This window comes from Chelonoidis abingdonii, chromosome 1, assembly GCF_003597395.2.
Source record: "Chelonoidis abingdonii isolate Lonesome George chromosome 1, CheloAbing_2.0, whole genome shotgun sequence".
NCBI lineage: Eukaryota > Metazoa > Chordata > Testudines > Testudinidae > Chelonoidis > Chelonoidis abingdonii.
The window spans coordinates 156,466,837-156,489,792 of record NC_133769.1 but is presented as its reverse complement, the minus strand read 5'-3'; the positions used below and the strand labels follow the sequence as shown (position 1 = coordinate 156,489,792).

The 22,956-nt window shown below is 43.4% G+C and overlaps 1 protein-coding gene across 1 annotated transcript in view; it reads right to left on the bottom strand.

Moving 5' to 3' along the window:
• The window catches only part of POLQ (DNA polymerase theta), a 189,800-nt gene that overhangs the window by 95,603 nt on the left and 71,241 nt on the right, over positions 1-22,956 (bottom strand). The window contains exons 13-14 of the mRNA XM_032773589.2: positions 19,535-19,728; positions 19,055-19,179 (exon numbers count right to left, since the gene is read on the bottom strand). Of these exons, the coding sequence (XP_032629480.2) occupies positions 19,055-19,179; positions 19,535-19,728 (319 nt within the window). The remainder of the gene's footprint in view (positions 1-19,054; positions 19,180-19,534; positions 19,729-22,956) is intronic.

Sequence of the window (22,956 nt, the reverse complement as noted above, 5' to 3'; positions counted from 1 at the left end):
AGCAGTGCCAAGTGACAGCAACATCAGGAAGAAGGAATATGAGAAGCTGGAGAAGTACCAGGGCCTGAAAGAGGAACTAGAGAGGATGTGAAAAGTGAAGGCCAAAGTGGTCCCAGTGGTGGTAGGAGCACTCGGGGCTGTGACTCCTAAGCTGGGTGAGTGGTTCCAACAGATCCCAGGAACAACATCAGAGCTCTGTCCAGAAGAGTGCAGTGCTAGGATGGTATTTTAACTCCACAGAGCATGGTGGGAGTTCCCAAGACAGGCAAACAAATCCAGAGAAGAACTGCACATACTAGTTCAGACTGGGTTCCAGAGGCCTAGCAGACAAAGAACAGAATTTTCATATAAAGGGGAAGACTGAACTGAGTCAGTGATTCTCTCTGATCCTCCAGCTGACATGAAACTATCACTAAGAAGGCAAAACCTTGTTGGAAGGATTTGAAGGACTTTGGCTACCTATCAGGGTCTCCATAATGCAGATTGATGACACCTGGCAAGCTTCATGTGTCACATAGACAGTTTATTGGCTTATGGCGTGTTTGCTCTGTAATGTTTTGTCCTGAAATAAACATACTATGCTCCATGAAAGCTTGCTGGTCAATCGTAACCCTGCCATTATCCCTTAAGTGTGAATGAACTACAGGTGCTGAACTAAGGTCAGACCTACTAGGACAGTGGTCTCCAAACTTTTTACACCCAAGAACACTTTTTGAATTTAAAGGGAACCCAGGATCTACCGTGCCCCTTCCCTGAGGCCCCTTCCCTTCCCCAAAGCCCCGCCTCACTCACTCCATCTCCCCCATCCCACCCTCTCTCACTTTCAACGGGCTAGGGCTGAGGTTTGGAAGGGGGTGCAGGATCTGGACTGGGGCAGAGGGGTTCACAGTGTGGGAGGGGGCTCTGGACTGATCCTGGGGCAGGGGGTTGGGGTGAAGAGGGGGTGGGAGGGAGTTTGGGTGCAGGAGTGGGCTCTCGGCTGGGGCACAATGTTGTGGTGTAGGAGGGTTGCAGGCTCTGGGAGGGAGTTTGGGTATAGGAGGGGGCTCTGAGCTGGGGCAGAGTGTTGGGGTGCAGGAGGCGGTACAGGTTGCTGGCTTTGGAAGGGGGTCAGAGCTGGGGCAGTGTGTTCGGTTGCAGGAAGAGGTACAGGGTACTGACTCTGGGAGGAGGCTCAGGGCTGGGGATTGGGGTGCAGGAGGGAATTTGGGGTGCTGGCTCTGGAAGGGGGCTCAAGGCTGGGGTTTGGGATGCAGGAGGAGGTATGGGGTGCTGACTCTGGGAAGGGGCTAGAGGTTGGGGAGTGGCCTACCGCCAGGCAGCACTTACCTCCGATGGCTCCTGGTCTGCAGTGTAGTACAGCTGCATCTAAGGCAGGCTCCCTGACTACCCTGGCCCCACACCACTCCTGTAAGGGACCAACGCACCCCTCCGGCCCCTCGGAGGCACGGAGGACACGTGGCTCCACACCCTGCCCCTCTCTGCAAGCACTGCCCCTGCAGCTCCCATTAGCCGCAGCTCCCTGTTCCTGGCCAGTGGGAGCTACAGGGGCGGTGCTTGGGGCCAGGAGCAGTGCGTGGAGGGAGATCCCTAACCCCCCCAGGGCCATGGGGCCACACTAGCCACTTCTGGGAGCAGCATGGGGCCAGGGCAGACAGGGAGCCTGCCTTAGCGGCAGCCCTGCTACATCACCAGAGGTCACGATCAATTGAGAGATCTTCTAGGATCGACTAATCAATGCGATCAACTGGTTCATGACCACTGTGCTAGGATAAACACAATGAATTGCAGGAGGACTGCAAATCTAAATCCTGTGTCTGTAGAGAGGGGGCCACCGGCCATAGAGAGGTTCAAGCTACAGTCCTGAGACCTAAGAGGGAGCCCTTCAGGATATCATGGCGGGGGCAGAAATGCAGCTTACTCCAAAACTGTGCCAGGGACCATCCAAGCTTACATCCTAAGATAAAACTATTTCATTTGCGGTTCAAATTCTAGCAATCACAACTATTAAAAGAACAATTCAAGCATCAAAACTCAGGAAGTGCCTCAGTTAAGATTGAACATACATCCTTAATTCTGCCCTTTGTGCAAATGTAAATACTACAGGGTTTAATTACATAAACACATACTATTTTCTCAATATATTGTATATATTTTTTTCCTACAATCCTACACACGTGTAGGATTTGGCCATTTTTTTTATTCTTGTACGTATACTCAGACTATAACACCACCTGATTTTTCATAGAGTATCTTCTCAATAATGTATGCATTTTACTAATTTTCTTAGTCCTAACGTACAATACATTCAGCAGAAAAAATTTCCTTTGGAGACACCTCTCAGCAAGTACTGTGGTAGCAGTCTTAAAAGCTATTTCTTTAAAGAAACACACTGATTTATATTGTATATTTCATGAGGGTTTTTTTTTTGTTTTTTTTTTTAATATTTATTTTAACTGTCTCAAGTAGAAAAATATCCAGGTTTTCATAGGGCCTATCCTCAAACTATCTTAATAAAGTTCAGATATTACCTTTTTCCAAACAGTGGATGTACTTTAAATAGTGTTAAAATATTTTGTTTATGAGTGAAAGTTTGAGTACAGAATTTGCTTGTAAATCACAGATCTGAATGTTATCAATATATTCCTAACTAGGCAAGTCCAAGTAAACTGAAAAATATTTTTTTTCAAAATATGATTTAATTGGTATTTCTAGGTGCTAAATATTTAACTTTATTTAAAAGCCTACAACTTTAATTTTTCAGAGTTGAAAATTTTCAAAAAATTCTGATTTCTTACAGAAAACCCTTTAAATATGTCCAGATTTGTCAAAAAAAAAAACTTTAAAAATTAAAAGCTATCTGGTTAGCTATTACTTCTAACTATAGTAGTAGGTACATAATTCTCAGACAGAAATATGTCCCCTTACGACATATTATTGTGATTGCAATTAGCTATATTAATGAAGCATCATTGATAGCAGTGTAATCATTCAAAAGGATTTGTAACTGAATTCCAAACTTCAATATATGTCAGCATGTTTTCACTACTTTTCTATGCTATACTTTCTATGTTATACTATATTGTAAAAGTTACTATCTGGTATACTTTTCACATAAATGTCTTTCCCAGACAGTCTGACATATACAGAATAGTACAAGACCTACCAAATGTTGTATACTTTTTTATATCCTCAGCTATAGTATGATATATTAGTGAAACTTTCCATTTTGAGTCCTGTCCCATATGGAGATTGGCTCCCAGTTCCTTCAATGGATAACTGTTCTTTACACCAGCCCCAAAGCAGCTGTGCAAAGTAAGGGGGTTAAATCTCCCATTTGAACTACACAGAAGGACCACGGAGGAACGTCTATTATCTCTGTGACACTGCACCCCATATTCATCACTGTAGTAGGATTATGATATGATTATGACATAATTATGATGTATCTAGTACATGATATGCCATGTGAGGTGTCTATGGAAAAATTATGATTTTTATTTGCATGCATCATTTTTGTATCTGAAGTTATGAATATTGACTATGTATCTGTATTTCAAATGTGGTTACACCTGGATGTTACACATTAGGCAAGATGCTTCCAGTATAGACAGCTGACTGAAGGGCCTATTCAAGGTAATGGGCCATTAAGGGAAACAATAGGCCTTAGTAGCTTATCCCCCACCTGGTGAGCCTTCCTGGGAATGCTTCAGACAGCCTACAGACAATGGCTGCTATGACTCATTGGGCGCATGCCAGGACAGGTGATCAAATCACATGCAACTAAACTCCATTTTTGTACCTGTATTTTTCCACAAACTGGGCAGGGAACTTAGCTTAGAACAAAGGAGTTCCCGCCATATGGAAAGGCTACAAATAAGGCATTACCAAATTCACGGCCATGAAAAACACGTCACGGACTGCGAAATCTGGTCTTTTTTGTCCTTTTACCCTATACTATAGAGATTTCGGGGGGAGACCAGCATTTCTCAAATTGGGGATCCTGACCCAAAAGGGAGTTTCATGGGGAGGGAGTGTCTCAAGGTTATTTTAGGGGGTCGCAGTATTGCCATCGTTACTTATGCGCTGCCTTCAAAGCTGGGCGGCCAGAGAGAAGCAGGTGCTGACTGAGGGCCCAGCTCTGCAGGAATAAGTGCAAAAGTCAGGGTGGCAATATCATACCATGACATCCTTAGTTCTGCGCTGTTCCTGGCGGTGGCTCTACCTTCAGAGCTGGGCTCCTGGCCAGCAGCCGCCACTCTCCAGCAGCCCAGCTCTGAAGGCAGCGCCAGCAGCAGCACAGAAGCAAGGATAGCAGTACCACAACCTCCCCTACAATAACCTTGCGACACACCCCCACAAACAAACACAACTCCTTTGGGTCAGGATCCCTACAATTACAACACCATGAACTTTCAGATTTAAATAGCTGAAATCATGAAATTTATTATTTTTAAAATCCTATGACTGTGAAATTGACCAAAATGGACCGTGAATTTGGTAGGGCCCTATGCATAGTATCCTCAGGCCGGCCAGCTGGGTTTTTATTGAACAAGAAAATTGTGGCAAAAGAAACAATGCTAAGCTACCATGGACTGATAAAAATCACACCCTTTAGGAATTTTCACACATCCTTTAGCAAAGGCTACTTTATGGGTTTGGGATAGAACTAGAGGTAAAATAAATTCCTTTCCCTCGCCAATGATACCCATTGCAAATAATCCAGATCTTAACCAAAATCACAAACCCAAGAGCTTTAAACACTAGGAGGGCCATGGAACACAACTGGTTGGCCAGCTATTCAGTAAAGGAACTTTTCTAACTTATTTAGACATCAAAACTAACTTTAACTAGCCCAGTCTCACTTAGTACCAGAATTTTCAAGTTAGGCATTATGTTTCTCAGCTTTCTAGAAAAGCTAATTTATACAGAAAGCTAACTTTAATAGGAGAAATGGGGTCTAGTCAATTAGGAAACAAAAAAAAAGTATAACTAACTGATATCAACTTTTGCAGACAACTTTCCTAACCAAAATATGTCCATATATGACACACTGGGAAAAGAATGTGAATAGACAAATTATCCTAGAGGAATGGGATTTCCTCTGGAAAAAGAGGACCAGCAACCTCAATCTGTAGCTTGATGATAGAAAATTTCTTTAAGAAACTGTTTCGATGGTACCACAGACCAGTAAGGTATATATGTATATAGAGATTGAATAGGGAGAAATGTTGGAAAAATTATGGTGAAAAAGAATGAATATATGGTGGACATGCCCACTCAGAAAATATTGGGATGTAATCCACAACCAAATTTCACAAATTGTTGGATATTTATTAGCAAATGAACATTTGGTAATCTTCCTGGCACTTCCTAGTGAAAATAACCACACAAAAGGAAATGAAGTAGTAATGTCTCATCTACTAGAAGCTGCTCCCTCTCACTGGAAAAAGAAAAACAATCCAGCCATAGATAAATGGTTAAGAAAAAAAAAAAGAGGTTGCTGTTATGGAAAAACACACCAATTATGAACAGAGCAAAATAGAGAGAACAATACTTAGATATTTGGTTACCATTTTTTCAATATACAAAGTACTTTCACCTGTAACAAAACCAGCACACCTGTCTTTTTAAAAAAACAAAAACAAAAAAAAATTTGATAGACATGCCTGGTCCGTTAAATATGTTATGTCACAAAGTCAGGCCAGATGGCTGCAGGAGGGTCTGGGAAAACAGGTATGTTAGCCCTAAAATGCTAAAAGGCCCTTTTTCCTACAAGCTGGGATGGGGTTACTTCAGGTCAACTGGGGAGACCTGAGTCCAATTAAGGGCTGCCTGAAACCTAGCTGCATCTGATGAAATGGGTTTTAGCCCACGAAAGCTTATGCCCAAATAAATTTGTTAGTCTCTAAGGTGCCACAAGGACGTCTCGTTTTTGCTGAAACCTTTTAAAATCTCTCTCCTGGTGAGAGGAGAGCAGGGGAGAGACAAACTGCTGCAAGGCTGGAGGCAGCAGGGTGATAGGCTTCTCCAGTGAGAGAGACTGCGCTCCTCCCCATAAGGGAGACACCCAAAACCCAGTGCCTGTTTAGGGGAAGGACTGACACCCCAGGGCTAGCAACAGGACAACACTTGCCCCAGTGAGGGGGCCAGGGAAAGGTATTCCATTTTTGTTTTGGTGCCTTATAGACTTGTTTCCCTTTGTTTGGCAGAGGAGCCCTCCTCAGGCCTGCCCCGAGGCCTACCTGGAAGGCTCTGATAAACAAACCCCAAAGAGGGCTGATTTACCCCAAGACCTTCCCTGCCAGAGGAAGCACTAAGTCCAGCAAGGCAGAAGGGGTGCCTTGCCACAGTGTATATAGTGATTTCACTCAATTTAATAAAATCACTAGAAATGACATCATGCATGATGTAATGATGCTCACTCTGCAATATGTTAAATAGAGAGATCTGATGACTATATTACTGAATAATGTCTCTCACAGTTGTAATGGATTTTTTTTTCCTGATAATTACATGTGAAGGATTGTAAATTTGTTACTACTTCCTAAATAAATAGTAAAAAAAAAAATTAGCATGTTCTCAGATACTTAATAACTATCATGATGTATACACACTTGGGGGGAAATTAAGGTTGCACATTCATATTCATTCAGCCTTAGCTTTGGCACATCCTGACTTTTGAAACCTTAACATTGTATTAACAGAGTTGCCCAGATGTTAAATATTCAGTTATTGTTGAAGAGCAGAGGTCCTCAAACTGTGATCTGTGGACCACAAGTGGGTCCGCGAGCTCTATTCAGATGGTCCGTGGATATTTCCCTCTAAGGTGTGCACCTGGGCGACTGAACATGAGAATGAAAGGCCACCCACCTAATTAGTGGAGCCATGCAGGCATGGCTCCAAAAATTAGATGCCTGACCCTGGAGAATATGCACATGTAATGTGAGGTGGCGGTCTTAGGGGGGGAATAGGGGTGGGAGGGAGAGGGCAGTGGGATGAGAAGGGGGGTGGGGGGAATTTGGTATGTGCGGGGCTGCGGCAGCCAGAGAAAGTCCAGCTCCAGGGCTGCAGCTGCCGAGAAGAGATGCCCCTCCTTCCCAGCCTCAGCTCGGGGGCTGCTGTGGTGGAGGAGAGAGGGCACATCCATTGCATCAGAAAGGTAAGACTATGGATATTAAAATATGAGTTCTGTGCTTTTACTTGTAGAACAGTTTATTATTATTAAGGTTTTTTTTACATGGTGCTTTTATCCAAAGTGCTTTACAATAGTTAGCTATCGGTACAAACCACATTTGGAAGATCATTAAGTGGCCCGCCGAGACCCGCAGAAATTTTCAAGTGGTCCGTGAAAAAAAAAAGTTTGAGAACCACTCTTAAAGAGGATTAAAAACTCATGTTTTTCTTAAATGTTGCAGCAAAAGCTATGCATTAGACCATGTTTCTTTTGTTCATGGCGCAAATGAACAAAAGTACCAAAATCTTAAAAAAATATCGAAACTTCAAGTGTCTGTAAGGAAAGAAGCCTGCCTCTACAACATAACAATCCAAGAGTTCATTCTGACTCTATAACTTGCAGCACAATACATACTGTTCCATCCTCTCCAAATCTCACCTCTCCGTACTATTACAGAACAACTTTCAAAGAGACTTTAAAAAGAAAATTTTTATTATGGACCTTTCTAAAAGAAGTCCTACTCTTTTCTTGCCTATAACAAAGGATGAAGTCTGAATCAAATCAATGAAGCTGGCTCCTTCTGGATAGATCCTCTTGATACTAGCTTTCAACCTAAAAATTAAACAGTTAGCACAATGGGGTCCTGAACTATGATAGAGGTCTCTAGGTGCTACTGCAATACAGATTAAACAGATTTAAAATTTTTATTAAAGCTAATGTTAAAAAAGTTATATAATACATAGGTTGAGAAAAATACTAAATCTGGCATTTTGTCTATTTTTACTACCACCACCTAACATCACTGTAACTGAGAGAAAAGAGACTTTGTTTGTTTACTTTTTATATTTGACTTATTTTGTCTATAAATTTCACTATTTCCCTGTGGGTCTTGAACACAGTTACAAGGGATAGAAAAAATGGTTACTTACAGCAATTGTGGTTCTTCAATATGTTGTAGTCAGTGTGGATCCCACTCCGTGGTGTGCATGCAATCCATGTGGATGAGCACTGTATCTTTGCAATAGCAGTGTCGTTTGGGGCTGCATCTGTGCAATACATGTCCTCGAGCCTCTCATCCAAAGGCGTTAAAGACAGGGCAGCCACAACCATCCCTCAGTTCCCTTGCCAATTCCAAGTCCCAGACATGAAGCACTCCAAAAAAGCAGGGATGGAGGAGGGTAGGTCATAGGATCCACAGTAAGGACAGTATCTTGAAGAACCACAGTTACCATACACCAAGTAACTGTCCTTTCTTCAAGTATGTGTGCAGGGGAGCTAGAACAGTTTTTATAGCAGGGATTCTGAGAGCCATTGAACTAAACTGTAAACCTTTGTATATAATGGAAACCACTTCAAGCCAGAGGGTGCTGCAGCACCCCTGTCCCTACCCCTAGTTTCAGCACCTATATATGTGTGTCAGCGTGGATTCCCCACTGGCCAACAAGCAGCGCCCCACCTGGAAGGTGGAACTGAGGAGTCTAGATTGTCTTAAACAATGGCTGTAATACCACTCTTCCAAAGCTGGCATCTGACTCTGCAGCTAGAGAGGGGGCACGGTGTCTAAAAAAAAAAAAAGTAATTGATGTACTGCATGTGATTGCCTTACCAATTTCTGATACTGAAATGTTCCTAAAAGTGGAAGATGTAGCTTGTGCTCTAGTGGAGTGAGCTTTACATATGGGGGCAGTACATCAGCCATCTGGTAGCACAGCAATATACAATGTATGATCCATATCCTCTGGAAGGAGATAGTTTGATCCTTCGAAGGCCCAGAAACAACAACAACAAAGAGACAGGATGATAGTCTAATGGAATTTGTTCTGTCAAGATAATACAATAAAAATCTTGAAACATTTAAAATGTAAAAATGTTTTTCTCCTGACTCAGAATGAAGCCTGGGGAAGAAGACAGGCAAGTTGATGGAATGATTTAAGTGAAACTTCAAGATCATCTTAGGTTTAAATTCTGGATGAGGACTCACCACCACCCTGTCCTCATGAAACGTTTAAGGGATATCAACGGTAAGAGTTTGCAGCTCACTGATCCTGCTGGCTGAAATTATGGTAACTAGGAAGACTGATTCAAGGGTACCGTGGTGTAAGCACATTCTGCAAGTGGCTCAAAAGGGGCTCCAAGAGGTTTTGCAAGGTTAACTAGCCCTTTCAGAAATCTATATATTCTGGGTTGTGAAAAGATTGAACAGTATTGGACAAGTGAGAGACATGAGAAATTGCTGCTAGATGAACTTTGATGGAGCTGAATGAAAGACCCAGTTGTTTTAAATCCTGGAGGTAGTCCAGGATCTTTGGTATGGGAGCCTGGGTCAAGACTGCATTGGGTTGCCCCTGCTGAGAGTCTTTTTCAATTTAGAGGAATGAGTTTTCCTTTTGAGAGGTTTCCTGTTTTGTAGGAGGATTTCTCAGACCTGAAGGGAGCAGTCTGTTAGTATTAACCAGCCAACATCCAAGCTGTTAGATGCAGTGACTTCAGATCCAGACAAAGTATCTGACCTCGGATGCGGAATACTAGGTAAATGATATTCAGAGAAGATCTGTTAGCCAGAACTATCTTGAACAGTATGGAGCTATTAGGACTATTTTGCCTCTGTCCCGGCTGATCTTACAGATTCACCTGGGAATCAGGGGAATACCTGGAAAAGTGTACAGGGTTCCCAGGATCCACCAAGTGAACAAGGCATCTTGTAGCAAGCCTGAGCTTATGCCTTCTCCGAAACAAAAAGGCTGGACATTTCTTGTTGTCTATTGAGGCAAACAACTCTATCCCAGATTTTCCCATTGTTGGATATTAGGTGTATGATGGACCTCCACAGCAATCACTCGTGGTTAGTGATGGATTGTTTGCTTACAAATTCTGTCAGATTGTTGTTAACTCCCAGTAGGCGGAGGGCTGTTTGGGGTTATGCCATGAAGTTGATACAGGGCTGATGAGCAGGCACCTCCTTGTTTGTGTAACATGTTGCAGATGTGTTGTCCATCAAAATTTGCACTGTGGAATTTTGTAAGAGACCAGAATGCAGGATAGCCTGAATGATCACAGCTTCAATACATTTATGTGAAGAGTCATATCCTTTTGACCCCAGATCCCTTGTATCCAGAGGTTCAGGTGGGCTTCCCAATCCATGGTTGATGAGTCTATGAGAAGTGTCTTCCTCCATAAGTGAAGGGGAGAGGATGTTTCTTTTGTGGTCCTCTTTGTGGATTTGGAGTTCTCCTGAACCACAGACACTTTTAATGATCCTAACTGGGGTAAGCATAGAAGTGCTTGGATCCCTTCTGCGGCACTTGATACTTTTTCTCCATCCTTTTGGTGGTAGGAGGAATGGTGACCAGTATTTGCCATAATGCCTTTGCAGGGTCAAGTATCCCCTTGTTAATTGGGAGGGCTAATCTGGCCAGTGCTAAGGAATTTGAATGACTGAAGTCTGAATCTCAAGGGCATCTGAGTCTAAATAGCAGTTCCTAGAATGTCTTAAAATCATCTGGTGCTGGTACTGGAGCTGTAACATTCACCTTATATGGGAACAATGAAGATTGCTGAGGAGGCAAAGGAAGATGCTGCTGTTCCACTAATCCCACTTCGACCAGTGTCTGATGTTCATCATATCAGTCTAGGATGGGCAAGCTGGACAGCAATGCTGATGGGGAATGGGATCTCTTCCGCTTTCTTGAGAGATGGGATGGAGATTGACTCCTGGAGGCATGGGAAGGTGGTCCTCAAAAGGCCCAGTAGGACTAAGATGGCATGTTATAGTGGTACAGCTGGCTTCACTGGAGTTGGCCAGACCATTACCATCCATGCCAGGATTGTGAGAAGGCTCTAATGGGGAAACATTCAGTCCATTACACAGGATCTTCTTCCTGAATACTGAAGCTTGATGCTGGCAAAAAGATATGGCCCAGTGATGGGGATTAAGAGTATATCTTGTTAAAGAGCAGTCCCAAGGTGTAAGCTGATCTTGGGGCCAGGATGGTATCACGTGCCAGTAGTGATGATGATCTCTGTGCCGAGGAAGACTCTGGTAAAGATGTAGACTCCATTGCAGCACTGGAACATATATGAGCAGAGGACTCTGCAGCCAATGCTGATATCAGCATTTGCATTTCCAACTGCATAGATGCTGCCACTGAGGTTGGTACTGGGTGTGTTTGTTGATGCTGAGCTTGTTACCAAGCCTGTGCTGCTAACCCCTGTGTTGGCTGAGGGCTTAGTGAACTTCTCTCTGGTACATCATTTTTTCAACCACGCCTTACGAGAGGACACTGACCAGTGCCTAGAGCAATGCTTTTGTCTGTGCTCCAGCCAACCTTGTCCCTCAGTACTGGTATTTGGTGCCCGAACTGTTGGTGCTGGGATCCCCCATGCAGAGTCCTTTGACAGCGTTTTTTCTCAGTGACGGGACTTGGCAGAGTGGGCCATCTGGTAGGTGCACTCAAGATTTCTGCAGTGCATGATCAGTCTTAGGCCTGGTCTACACTAAGCATTTAAATCGATTTAAAGAGCGTTAAATCGATTTAACGCTGTACCCGTCCACACTGCAACGCCCTTTATATTGATATAAAGGGCTCTTTAAATCGATTTCTGTACTCCTCCCCGATGAGAGGAGTAGTGCTAAATTCGATATTAACATATCGGATTACGGTTAGTGTGGACGGAAATCGACGTTATTGGCCTCCGGGCGGTATCCCACATTGCACCACTGACCGCTCTGGACAGCAATCTGAACTCAGGTCCAGACATTGAAGCACTCCAAAAAAGGCAGGGATGGAGTGAGGTAGGTCTAGATCCACAAAAGGTCACAGGACAGTATCTGAGAACACATCAAGGTTACATACACAAGTAACTGTCCTTCTTCATGGAGAGTATGTAGTTGCAGGGGGAAGCTAGAACAGTTTTTTTATAGCAGGGATTGCTGAGACCATTTGAACTAAACTGTAAACCTTTGTTATATAATGGAAACCCACATTCTCTCAAATGGCAGAGGTGCTTGCAAGACCACTCGCGCTGTAGTCCCACTACCTCCCTAGGCACTCTCATCACGTAACTGCTTGTCCAGTTGTGGCGAGGCACTCAGGAACAGTTTCCTTAAGCAGGGATTACTGGATGCCATTGAACTTAACTAGGAAACCTTGTTATAATGCGAAGCCGGCCCACTTGCTATCAAGTCTGTGTTCAGCGAGAGGGATTGTGGATTCCTTATCCGCACTGTGCCAAACAAGCATGGCGCCACCAGCCACCTGGAACAGGTCCCGGAGACTGAGATGTTCTAGATTCGTCCTCACCCTACAACATGATTATTTTGCCTTGTAATACCACTGGTTCTTCCAAGTGGATCTGACTCTGCAGCTACGAGAAGGGCACGGTTGTTCTAGAGAAAAAAAAAAAAACAGTTAATTGATGTACTGCATGTGATGTGCGCTTTACCTAACCACTTCTGACTACTGACCAGATGTTCCGTACAAAGCAAGAATGGGTTGATGCTCTTAGTGGAGTGAGATTACATATGGGTGGCAGTCCACCCTAGCCATGTACTCCCAGCTGGAAGCCACAATACTTATCAATGTATGATCCGATCCTCTGACGGAGAGATAGTAAGTCCTTCGAAGAGGCAACACAGAAAAGCTGAACAAACAACAAAGACTAGGAATGATGAGGCTCTACATGAAATTTGTTCTGTAAATATCAAAAAAATCTTGAAAATTGAAATGAAAAATGTTAATTATTAATCTCGCTGACTGCAGCAATGGAGACCTGAGAGGTGGCGAAAAGACATGAGCAGCACGCTGCCAAATACAATGTCAAATTGGATCCATATTTCGCTTCGGATGGAATGATTTAAGGTATTTGTGAAACTTCAAATCATCTTTAGGTTTAATCTGGAATGAGGATCACCACCAACCCTGTCCTCAATTGAACGTGTTTAAGGGATATCACAGGTTAAGAGTTGGCCAGCGTCCACCTGATCCTGCTGGCTGAAATTATAACTAGAAGACTGATTCAAGGAGGCGGCTACCCGATTCGCCGGTATTAGTGTAAGCACATTCATGCAAGTCTGCTCAAGGGTCCAAGGGTTTTGCCAAAAGGGTACTAGCCCTTCAGAATCTATTATTATGGAGTTGTGAAAAATATTGACAGTTCGACACGTGAGATGACATTGAATTGCGCTGCAGATAACCTTGGATGGCAGTTGAATTGAAAAGACCCAGTTGTTTAAATCCTGAGAAGTAGTCAGATCTTGTACATGATGGAGAGCCCGGGTCAAGACTGCATGTAGGGTTTGCCCCTGCTGGAGAAAGGTCTTTTCAATTAGTAGGAAATAGTTCTTCTTTGAGAGTTCCTGTTTTGTAGGAGAGATTTTCTCAGACCTGAAGCAGGATCTCGATTAGTATTACCAGCAACATCCAGCCTGTAATGGCATAGACTCAAGATCACAGAACAAGTATCTGACCTCGGTATGCGGAAATAACTAGGTAAATTGGATATTCAGAAAGATCTGTTAGCCGCAACTATCCTTGAACAGGAGCTGATTGGACTATTTTGCCTCATGTCCGGCTGATCTTACAGATTACCTGGCGATCAAGAGAACTGCGCAATAGTAAGTACACCCGGGTTCTCCAGGATCCACCAAGTGAACAAGGCATCTTGTAGCAAAGCCTGAAGCTTGTGCCTTCTCCGAAACATAAGAAGGCTGGACATTTCTTGTTGTCTATGAGGCAAACACCTCTATCCCAGATTTCCCAGTGTTGGGATATTAGGTGTATGATGGACCTACACAGGCAACACTCGTGGTTATGATGGATTGTTTGTCTACATTCTGTCAGATTGTTGTTACTCCAGTAGGCGGAGGGCTGTTTCAGCGGGTTATGCCATGAAGTTGATACAGGCTGATGAGCAGGCACCTCTTGTTTGTTTAACATGTGCAGATGTCGTTCTGTCATCAAATTATGCACTGTGGATTTATGTAGAGACCAGATGCAGGATAGCGAATGATCATCAGCTCATAATGTTATGATTGAAGATGATCATTCCTTGGACCCAGGATCCCTTTGTTACTCCAGGTTCAGGATGGCTTCCCAATTCCATGGTGAATGATCTATATGGACCGAAAGGTCCGCTCTTCACATCCTAAAGTGGGAACGTGTGGACGGAGAGAGTTATTGTATGGTCCTCTCTGTGGAGTTTGTGACCGTCGCTAGAACACAGGCATCTCTTCACTGATGCTCAAGTTGGGCGGAAGCCATAGAAGTGTGCTTAGATTCCGGTCGAGAGAACAATTCTGCGCTGGGGGCATTGATCTTTTTCGTCACATCGCTTTGGGGTAGCCGGCCTCCGCATGCTGTGAGTATGACTGAATCCGAGCATGACCAATTAATATGCCATTATGATCTTGCGAGGGTCAAAGTATACCCTTGTATAATATGTGACGTAACTCGGCTCTGCTAAGGATCTTGAATGACTGTTAATTGTTCTGAATTCTTCAAGGTGCCACCTCGAGGTGTCTAGAATGACGCTGAGTTCCTGATAGTGCTACTAAAGCCTATCTGCGCGATGCTGGATCGTAGGTGAGACGGGTAATTCACCTATATCTAGAGTAACAGCAATGAAGATGACTGATGTAAGGACAAGAGACATGAATATGCTGCTTGGTTCCACTATCCCAGCTAGCGCAGTGATCTGATGCTTTCGATCATGATTCAGTGATCCATTATGAGTGTGCGCTGGACAGTCACATCCCGTACTGATGTGATTGGGTGGAGTCTCTTAGCCGCCTCGAGAGGTAAGAAGGGATGATGAGTATTGCGATACTGGACTGGCATGGGCGACGGGTATGGTCTCAATGAGTCATCTGTCCCGAGTGGACAATTGCAAGGACGGATCCGCGCAGACATGGTCTTAATGAGTGTGGTGACATCCTGTGCGTCTTGTTCTGTGCGTGAGTGAGAGAGCCTGAGAGCTGAGATGAGTATACATCATGGCCATGGAGGAATTGGTGCTTCAAGGAGCCGGCTCTATGAACAGGTGATAATGACATGCTCAGGCCTGGCTCGCATTACTATCTGGATCGTTGTCCATTACCCTTGAATTAACCTATGTAGGCCTGTGTGTGGATGCATGTCTCTCGCGAGAAAGATATGGTGAGTCCCCTCTCAAGAGTGATACTGTCTGAATGATGAGTTTTAAGATGCTGGTGTCCATTAGATAAGATAAATGCGCATTGCAGGTGTATAGGCTGGCATCTTGGGATGCTCAGAAGGTTTGATATTTCCGTGTTCTTAGTAGGATGAGCATGATTCTGTGCCGAGGAAGACTCTGTAAGTAAGCCAATGTAGACGTCCAGTTAGCAGGCTACGGTGATGCACTTATGGATGCAGAGGACTCTGCGAGCCAATGCTGAGGATCAAGCGAGTTATGTCCATTTCAACTGCATCAGGTATGCTGGCACGTGGAATGGTATGGCCTACTGCCGTGGTGTTGTTGAATGCCTTGGTCTTGTACGCGAGAGCTGTGCGTAGCTAACCTAGTGCTCTGCAGCTGTCGGCTAGTGTGAAGCTCTGCTCTGAGACATCATCTTCTATTCTCAACACTGGCCTCAACTAGCGAGGAGTGACTACTGACCTCAAGTGCAGCATTAGAGCATACTGTTGTCCTATGTCTCTGGTGCTCCGATCAACCTGTGGTTCCTCTCCTAGATTACTGGATAGTTTGTGTTGCCACCGAAACTGTTGTCAGCTGTCGATCCCCATGCAGAGGTCCTTTGACAGCGCTTTATTCCAGTGACGGGACTGATCAGATGGGCCATCTGGTAGGTTGCACTCAAGATTCTGCAGTGCATGATCAGTCTTAAGGCCTGGTCTATCACTAGCATTAAATCGATGTTTACAAAGAGCGTTAAATACGATTCTAACGCTGTACCGTCCACACTGCAACGCCCTTTATATTGATATGAAGGCTCTTTAAATCGATTTTCTGGTGATGCTCCCCGATGAGAGAGTAGTGCTAAATTCGATATTAACTATCGGATTACGGTTAGTGTGGCGAAATCGACGTTATTGGCCTCGGGCGTATCGGCACAGTTGCACCACTGACCGCTGCTGCCAGCAATCCTGAACTCGATGCAGCGGGCAGTAACAGGAAAAGCCCATGCGAACTTTGAATTACATTCCTGTTTGCCCACGTGTGAGCTCTTGAATCAGCAACGGGTGGCGATGCAGTCTCAAATCCAAAAGAGCTCCAGATGGACTGTACGCGGATACTAGATTTGATCGCCTGATATGGAACAAATCTGTTGTATCAGAAACTCCGTTACAGAACACGAATGCCAAAGTGTTTTGAAAAAAATCTCACCCCCCCCCCCCCCCCCCCCCCCCCACCCCCCCCCCCCCCCCCCCCCCCCCCCCCCCCCCCCCCCCCCCCCCCCCCCCCCCCCCCCCCCCCCCCCCCCCCCCCCCCCCCCCCCCCCCCCCCCCCCCCCCCCCCCTGATACACAGCGCCTGCGTGACAAGCGTAACGGGAAGCCAGAGACTCAAATGGATGCTCTGGATGGAAGAGGGGTACTGGCAGGACTCAGACATATCCCACATCCACAGCAGTCTCTTGAAAAGTATATTGCATTCTTGCTAGCTCCCAATGTCTGTAGGTTTTCAACACAAGTGTCTGAGGTGGTTCGGAATAGCTCCTCAGTATTTTCCCACCCCCACGTGAAAGAAAGGGAAAAAATAATTTTATTGGATTCTTTCAATGATCACACTATGTGTATGAATGACTGCTGCGTAGACACGATGCTGCAGCAGTGAAGAGCAGTAATCGCTTCCTCGTCCCCTCCCGGTGGTAGACGGATACAATATGACTGATATCGTTGTCGCCACAGCCCGTGGTGCTCCTGGCTGGCCTCAGGTGGCTGCCAGGGGGGTGCCTGGGTACAAAATGGAAATTGACTCCCAGTTACTCCCAGATAGATGCATAAGAATGCTGGTAAACCGTCTTATCATAGCAACTGGGGTGCTTTCTTTCAGCCCCCTCTTTCCTGTGATAAAGAAATATTCTGTACTGCCTGCTGTACATAGCCCTGGGAGGCTACCTCCACAACTCATTTTATCTCATAACAAGTCTCTGTCTGTATCCTGCATTCTTTATATACGTCAGATGACATGGGGGGGAACACTGCCAAGGGTAGCCGAAGGTTGGGGGAGGAGGAAGCAACAGTGGGGTTGTGCAGAGGGCAACCTCCTGCTGATTACTAGACACGGACCGCTGTGACTCTGAATACAACTGGTCCTACTAATTACAACTTGCCCTATTCCTAGGGCAGACTGCTTATTTTAGACACTATAGGAGGATTGATTTTTATTTTTATTTTTTACTCAAGTCCCAAGTGAGTCAATCAATTTTGCTTTGCCGTGCCGCCCCCGACGATTTCAGCAGGGGCACTTATGATAGCAAGCGACTGAACAGTACAGAGGGGGAGAAGATATAACGTCATCTCATTGCCAGTTCTCGGCAAGTAGACGGTTACAGATATCATACTTATCTCTCGCTATCATTGCAAAAGCAAGTGAATGCTGCGGTAGCGCTGGAAGTATCGCCTCTCTTCGCGACATCCGTACACATACCCGGTGCCGGGAGAAAAAAAAAAAAAGCTTTGACGGTCTCCATAGGTTGCGTGCATGGCGTCTGCCAGCAATCCAGGAAAAACGGTGCGGAAAGGTTTGTCAGCTGATGTTTTCCCGGAGGAAGGAATGACTTGATGGACATTTACCCAGAACCACCCGCGAAATAAATTCAACCCCAGAATTCCAAGGGCGGGGAGACTGCGGGAACTATGGATGCTACGAAGAGCTACCCACAATGCAACGCTTAGAAAATGACGTTAGCCTCAGACCATGGACGCACAACGCCGAATTACTGTGCCTAGTGTGGCCGCATGAAATCGAATTTATAATATCAGTTTTATAAAACCGATTTTAGCTAATTCGATATTATCCCGTAGTGTAGATGTGGCCTTAGGAGAACAGTCTCCTCAGGGTGAGATGACAACTCACTGACCACTCCATAGGATAGAGCTTGAAACATGTGCCTGTGAGGAGAATGAATAGCAGACAAAGCACAGATCTAGCTCTCATCAAGGCAAAACAAGCAGCAGCTATGGCTCTCAATAAGCAGAGTGAGGCAATCACAGTATGGACAGGACTTAAAGTTTTGAGTCTACGTGTGTGTGCGTGTGCGCGTGCACGTTTTAAATGGTCCCAAATTGATAAACTAAGAGGAAACAGGAACATTTGAAAAATGTACGTAGATGACTGTTCTATCAAACTATAGCAAGCACTGAGGAGTAGCGACCTGGACATTTGTTCTGTCTTGCTGTCATGGGCAATAAGAGGGAACTGAGGGCAGCTGCAACAATTTTTCAGCCATTTAATTTTGCAACTGAGAAATCTCTGAACTAAGTATCAGCTGCATCCAAACTTTGTCCACCTGAGAGCACCACATTGGTAGTTTGGAACGAGCATAGAATTAGTCTATACTTAATTTGCATAAAATGGGACAAAATTATATTCACTTACCATTAAGATGCAGCCTTTGAAGACTACATTTCCAAACATGCAGTTCTCCATATTTATCATATCCTCCTCCAATGAGTGGTGTAGCCTCTGCAGGATGCTTTTCCATAACAGAGCAGATGGCAAGTACAGATTGCGCTAAAACAGTGCACAGGCTAAATTTATCACTGCCACATTTTAGCCAACAATGCCATATATGGAGAAGATGGACCATATATTCTCCCGTGACAAACTAGAAAGACCAAATATTTAGAACTAGATAACGCAAAACTCCAGAATTTTTTCTGTCCCTTTGACTCACCTGCATAGGTGGCAGCAGACTGCTGCAAGGACTGAAGCTGGCCACGACTGCAGTTATATTTCTTAGTAATATCCTTCAAGGGAATCTCATTGATTAAATCCAGTAGGGCAAGGCTGGTGAAAAACCTGTACAAAAAGCATGTAGAGAAATTTTAAAAAAATAAAGTATTTCAAGCCAAGCTAGTGGTAATGTCACATTACTGTGCTACTCTGGGCCAGAAGTAACCAATAAAGGAAATAACTTCTCGGACCATTTTTCTTAACACATACCCAAACTTCCCATAGCTACAAATCTCTTACCCAATATCAATAAACTCATCAGCGACCGATCCAAATTGCATTAGCTAACAGCTCAGCCAACAGCAGAGCCAATCCCAGACAATGCTTTAATACAGAACAGAACCTAGCAATTGGATCATCTCCTCACACATTTGTCCTTTAGAACCTCCTCCCCGAGGCACTTAGACCCATCTGTTATTACCTTTTATGAATGGCCATTTGCCTGTGCTGTTTCTCTGTTTTAGCTATGATTTTTCCCTTTACAGAGCGAGCCAGGAAGCCTTCTTCAATCCCCACCAGCTCAGCCACTCGCTGCATAGATGAAGGCAACTTCTCCCACAGGCAGAAAAACTGATACCAGTCAATAGTGGTCCACTCCTCGTACACAGGAGTGACCTAAAGGAAACAAATCAATGTCTCATTCTTTAAAGCAAAATTTTACTTCACAAGAATAGGCATAGCACTACATTTGCAAGGAAGAGGATAAATAATAATGTAATCCAGGACGTATGGTTACAGTGTCCTACATAAAACTCAGATGCACTGAGTCAAACACATACCCTGAAGAATGTAAAAGCTCTTCCAAACCAGTTTTTAATGTTTGGACTAATGAGCTCTGACACATTCTCATGATTACACAGTTCAGACCTTCTCAGATTGCTCCCTAAACCCAAGACATTAAAAATAAGGGCTTTTGAACAATAGCTTTATTTTTACGTCACATAACTGATTAACATATGCCTGTCTATTAAGATCAGTGTCAGAGACACGTTTTTCTAGTACATTCCACCAAGAAACAGGACCTCCAGTTACAGCAGCCTTGCTAGACACTGCCATGGTATCTGATCATGTAGAGGAGTAGCGTTCTGCAGTCCACTTTTCCTCTCACTTCATGATGAACCCCAGCACAAAAATCTCTGTGCTATTATTTATAGGAACAAAAATACCCAACCAATTCAACCACTAAGGGACAAAACAAAACATTCTGGTTATAATTCAATCAGCCTGGTTCAATACCAGGAGAGAGAATGTCATAATATTCACATCAACATACTGAGAGAGACTATTTCGAAATAACTAATTAGCAGGACTTGGGACACATTTAACAGAATACAAAATGCAAAATGCCTGGGGCGCAGCTACAAATCCTCCATCTCCCTTTTAATGTTGGCAAGGGTAAGAATTGCTGAAAACAGGATCCCATTCCAAAGAGGGAGGCCTTTTTTATCTATTCCTAGCCAACAAATATTTCTTCTTTTTAACAAATTCCAAAAAAGGCCATCCATAGATTTGTACAGTCAGAACATTCAAGCCTAAGAGAGTTAAGAACCATTATTAGAGTAGACAGAGAAAAACTATAACACATAGGATACATTTGGAGAGCAACTCCAGGCAAAAATCATCTCCAGTCTTGCTTTGGAAATGAACAGTTTACAAATAATGTTTTAGGCAAGGTTAATGGGAAAGAATCTCAAGAACATTTTGTTCAAGAGCACTATTTCAAACTAAATACACTGGACAAACTGCTATGCTTGAAAGCTCCAGAGAGAAAATACATTACATTAACATCGCCTGCCTCAGAACACGAACAGAATTCATCCTTTCATTTTCTACTTTTTAACAGATGTCAGCAGGGAAGGAGTGCATTGTTGTATACTATACAAGGCAGCTCTGCTTTGCTTACTGAAAGTAGAAACAAAATATAAATCTTCCTGATGTACGCAGTTTGCAGGCACATATGGGACACTAGCACACCCTACAAAATCACTCAGTTTTGGTCAGAACCAGGTCAATGACAGAACCAGCTGAGGCATGGAGTTGAGAGAGGGCAAAAGCACGCATTCCTCGCTGTTTATGATCCCAACAATCAGATCATCCTAGCTTTGTTTTGCATGGGTCACATAGTTCCTCAGCAGGGATTTCCAAACTGTCGCAATTCTGTTTCAGAGGCTGTGTTTTGTCCTTATTAGGACAATATGTACAAAGATGCACATTTAATGGGGAGAAAGTACAGTATCAGATTTTGGACAGCATTTCTTTAAGGCCCTCTTGCCCATGAATTTTACCAGGCTTATCAGGACACCTAATCACTCTCTTGTTAATCTTTATAGGCTCATGACTCCCTCTCCAGGAATTGTAATTGGCTTTTAGGGGCTTCTTGAACATGCATACACAGATCCTTGTTGTCTTGTTGGGGACCCCACCCCACAACAGATTTAGCAGACTCCTCAGGGCACCCCTCCCATAGTTGTAGTAGGCACCTCCATCCCAAATATGCCAAACAGGCTCATCAGGGACCAAAAACTTCCTTAAAGCTTATAGGGAGGTTGGGATTGGCCCCCAACAAGCTTCCTTAGACTCAGAATAGGTGACAGGGTCCAGTAAGTCTCTGAAGTCTCAGTGGGTGTCTGAGGTATAGCTTGATGAGCCCAAGTGCCTCAGGAGGACGTCCAATTCAGAAAACCTTTGTCCAATTCACTCCAAATATTTTAGAAAAATTCTACCTCTGTTCCAGACACAAAATCCAAATTTTGAGACAGATGAGACTTTTCTACGGGTTTGAGGAAAGAAAATACCAAATTTGGATTATAATGGATGCAACTAATTGAACCTCAACTATGGAGCAGCAGCTGTTTCATAATATGTGCTGCAGAAGCAGAATAGTTTCCAAACTTAATCAGGGTGGATTGATTTAAATCACTGGACTTCCATCATGATTTAAATCAGCAAGCAGAAAACCTTGATTTAAATAATTGATTTTAATCATGTTTTCATTTGTAGTTTTTAATTAGTTTCTTAAAGAAGGGTTGAGTTTCATTGGTTGAGTCAATAAAACATTGATTTTGCCATTAAATATAACCTTTGCACTAAATCAGGTGCTTCATTTTGCTAACTAGGAGGATACACTATATTTATACACATTTATTTAAGCAATTATATAGCTCAATATGCATTTAATTCAGATTTGTAATTTTTACATCTTTATGATGTAACAAAATGATGTAATTATTTACTAAAGGATTATTAATTTATTTTTACTTGTGATTTGTATCAATCTCTGGATGAATAGAAATTTAACTGAATTTGAAGATGCACAAAAAAAAATTTTATTCAATAAAACACGCTGGATACATAAGGGGGGGAATTATCACAGTTTATCAAAATATGTTTTGCATTTACAACTGATTTATTAAACAAAAATAGTATGTGTAGTTAGTAAACAAAACATTGGTTTGGTCACTATGTCCAAGATTTCAGAAGCAGTAGACTTCATCCTATCATAGCTTGTTTTTATTCATAAATGGGAAGAGGAAAATAAACTTTCCTTCTTTTTCAACTCCCAAATGGCTTCTTAACCTTGAATGAACTAGTCATAGAACTGAACTAGCTGAATGAACCAAAATGAAGAAAATATTCTCTGAACCTGCAAGAGACTACTGCTGTCAAAAGCTGATTTAGCACTTCAACAAACTCTAGTCCCAAGTGGTTTAACTTTCTTTAAAACTTCAGCAGCAAACATGTATTCTTTTAGTAATGTTCTTTGTATTTAATTTAAATGATTTAAAAAGATTATAACATCTTTAGGCCTTAACATAGGCTGTCAATTTCAAATTTAATTGGTGA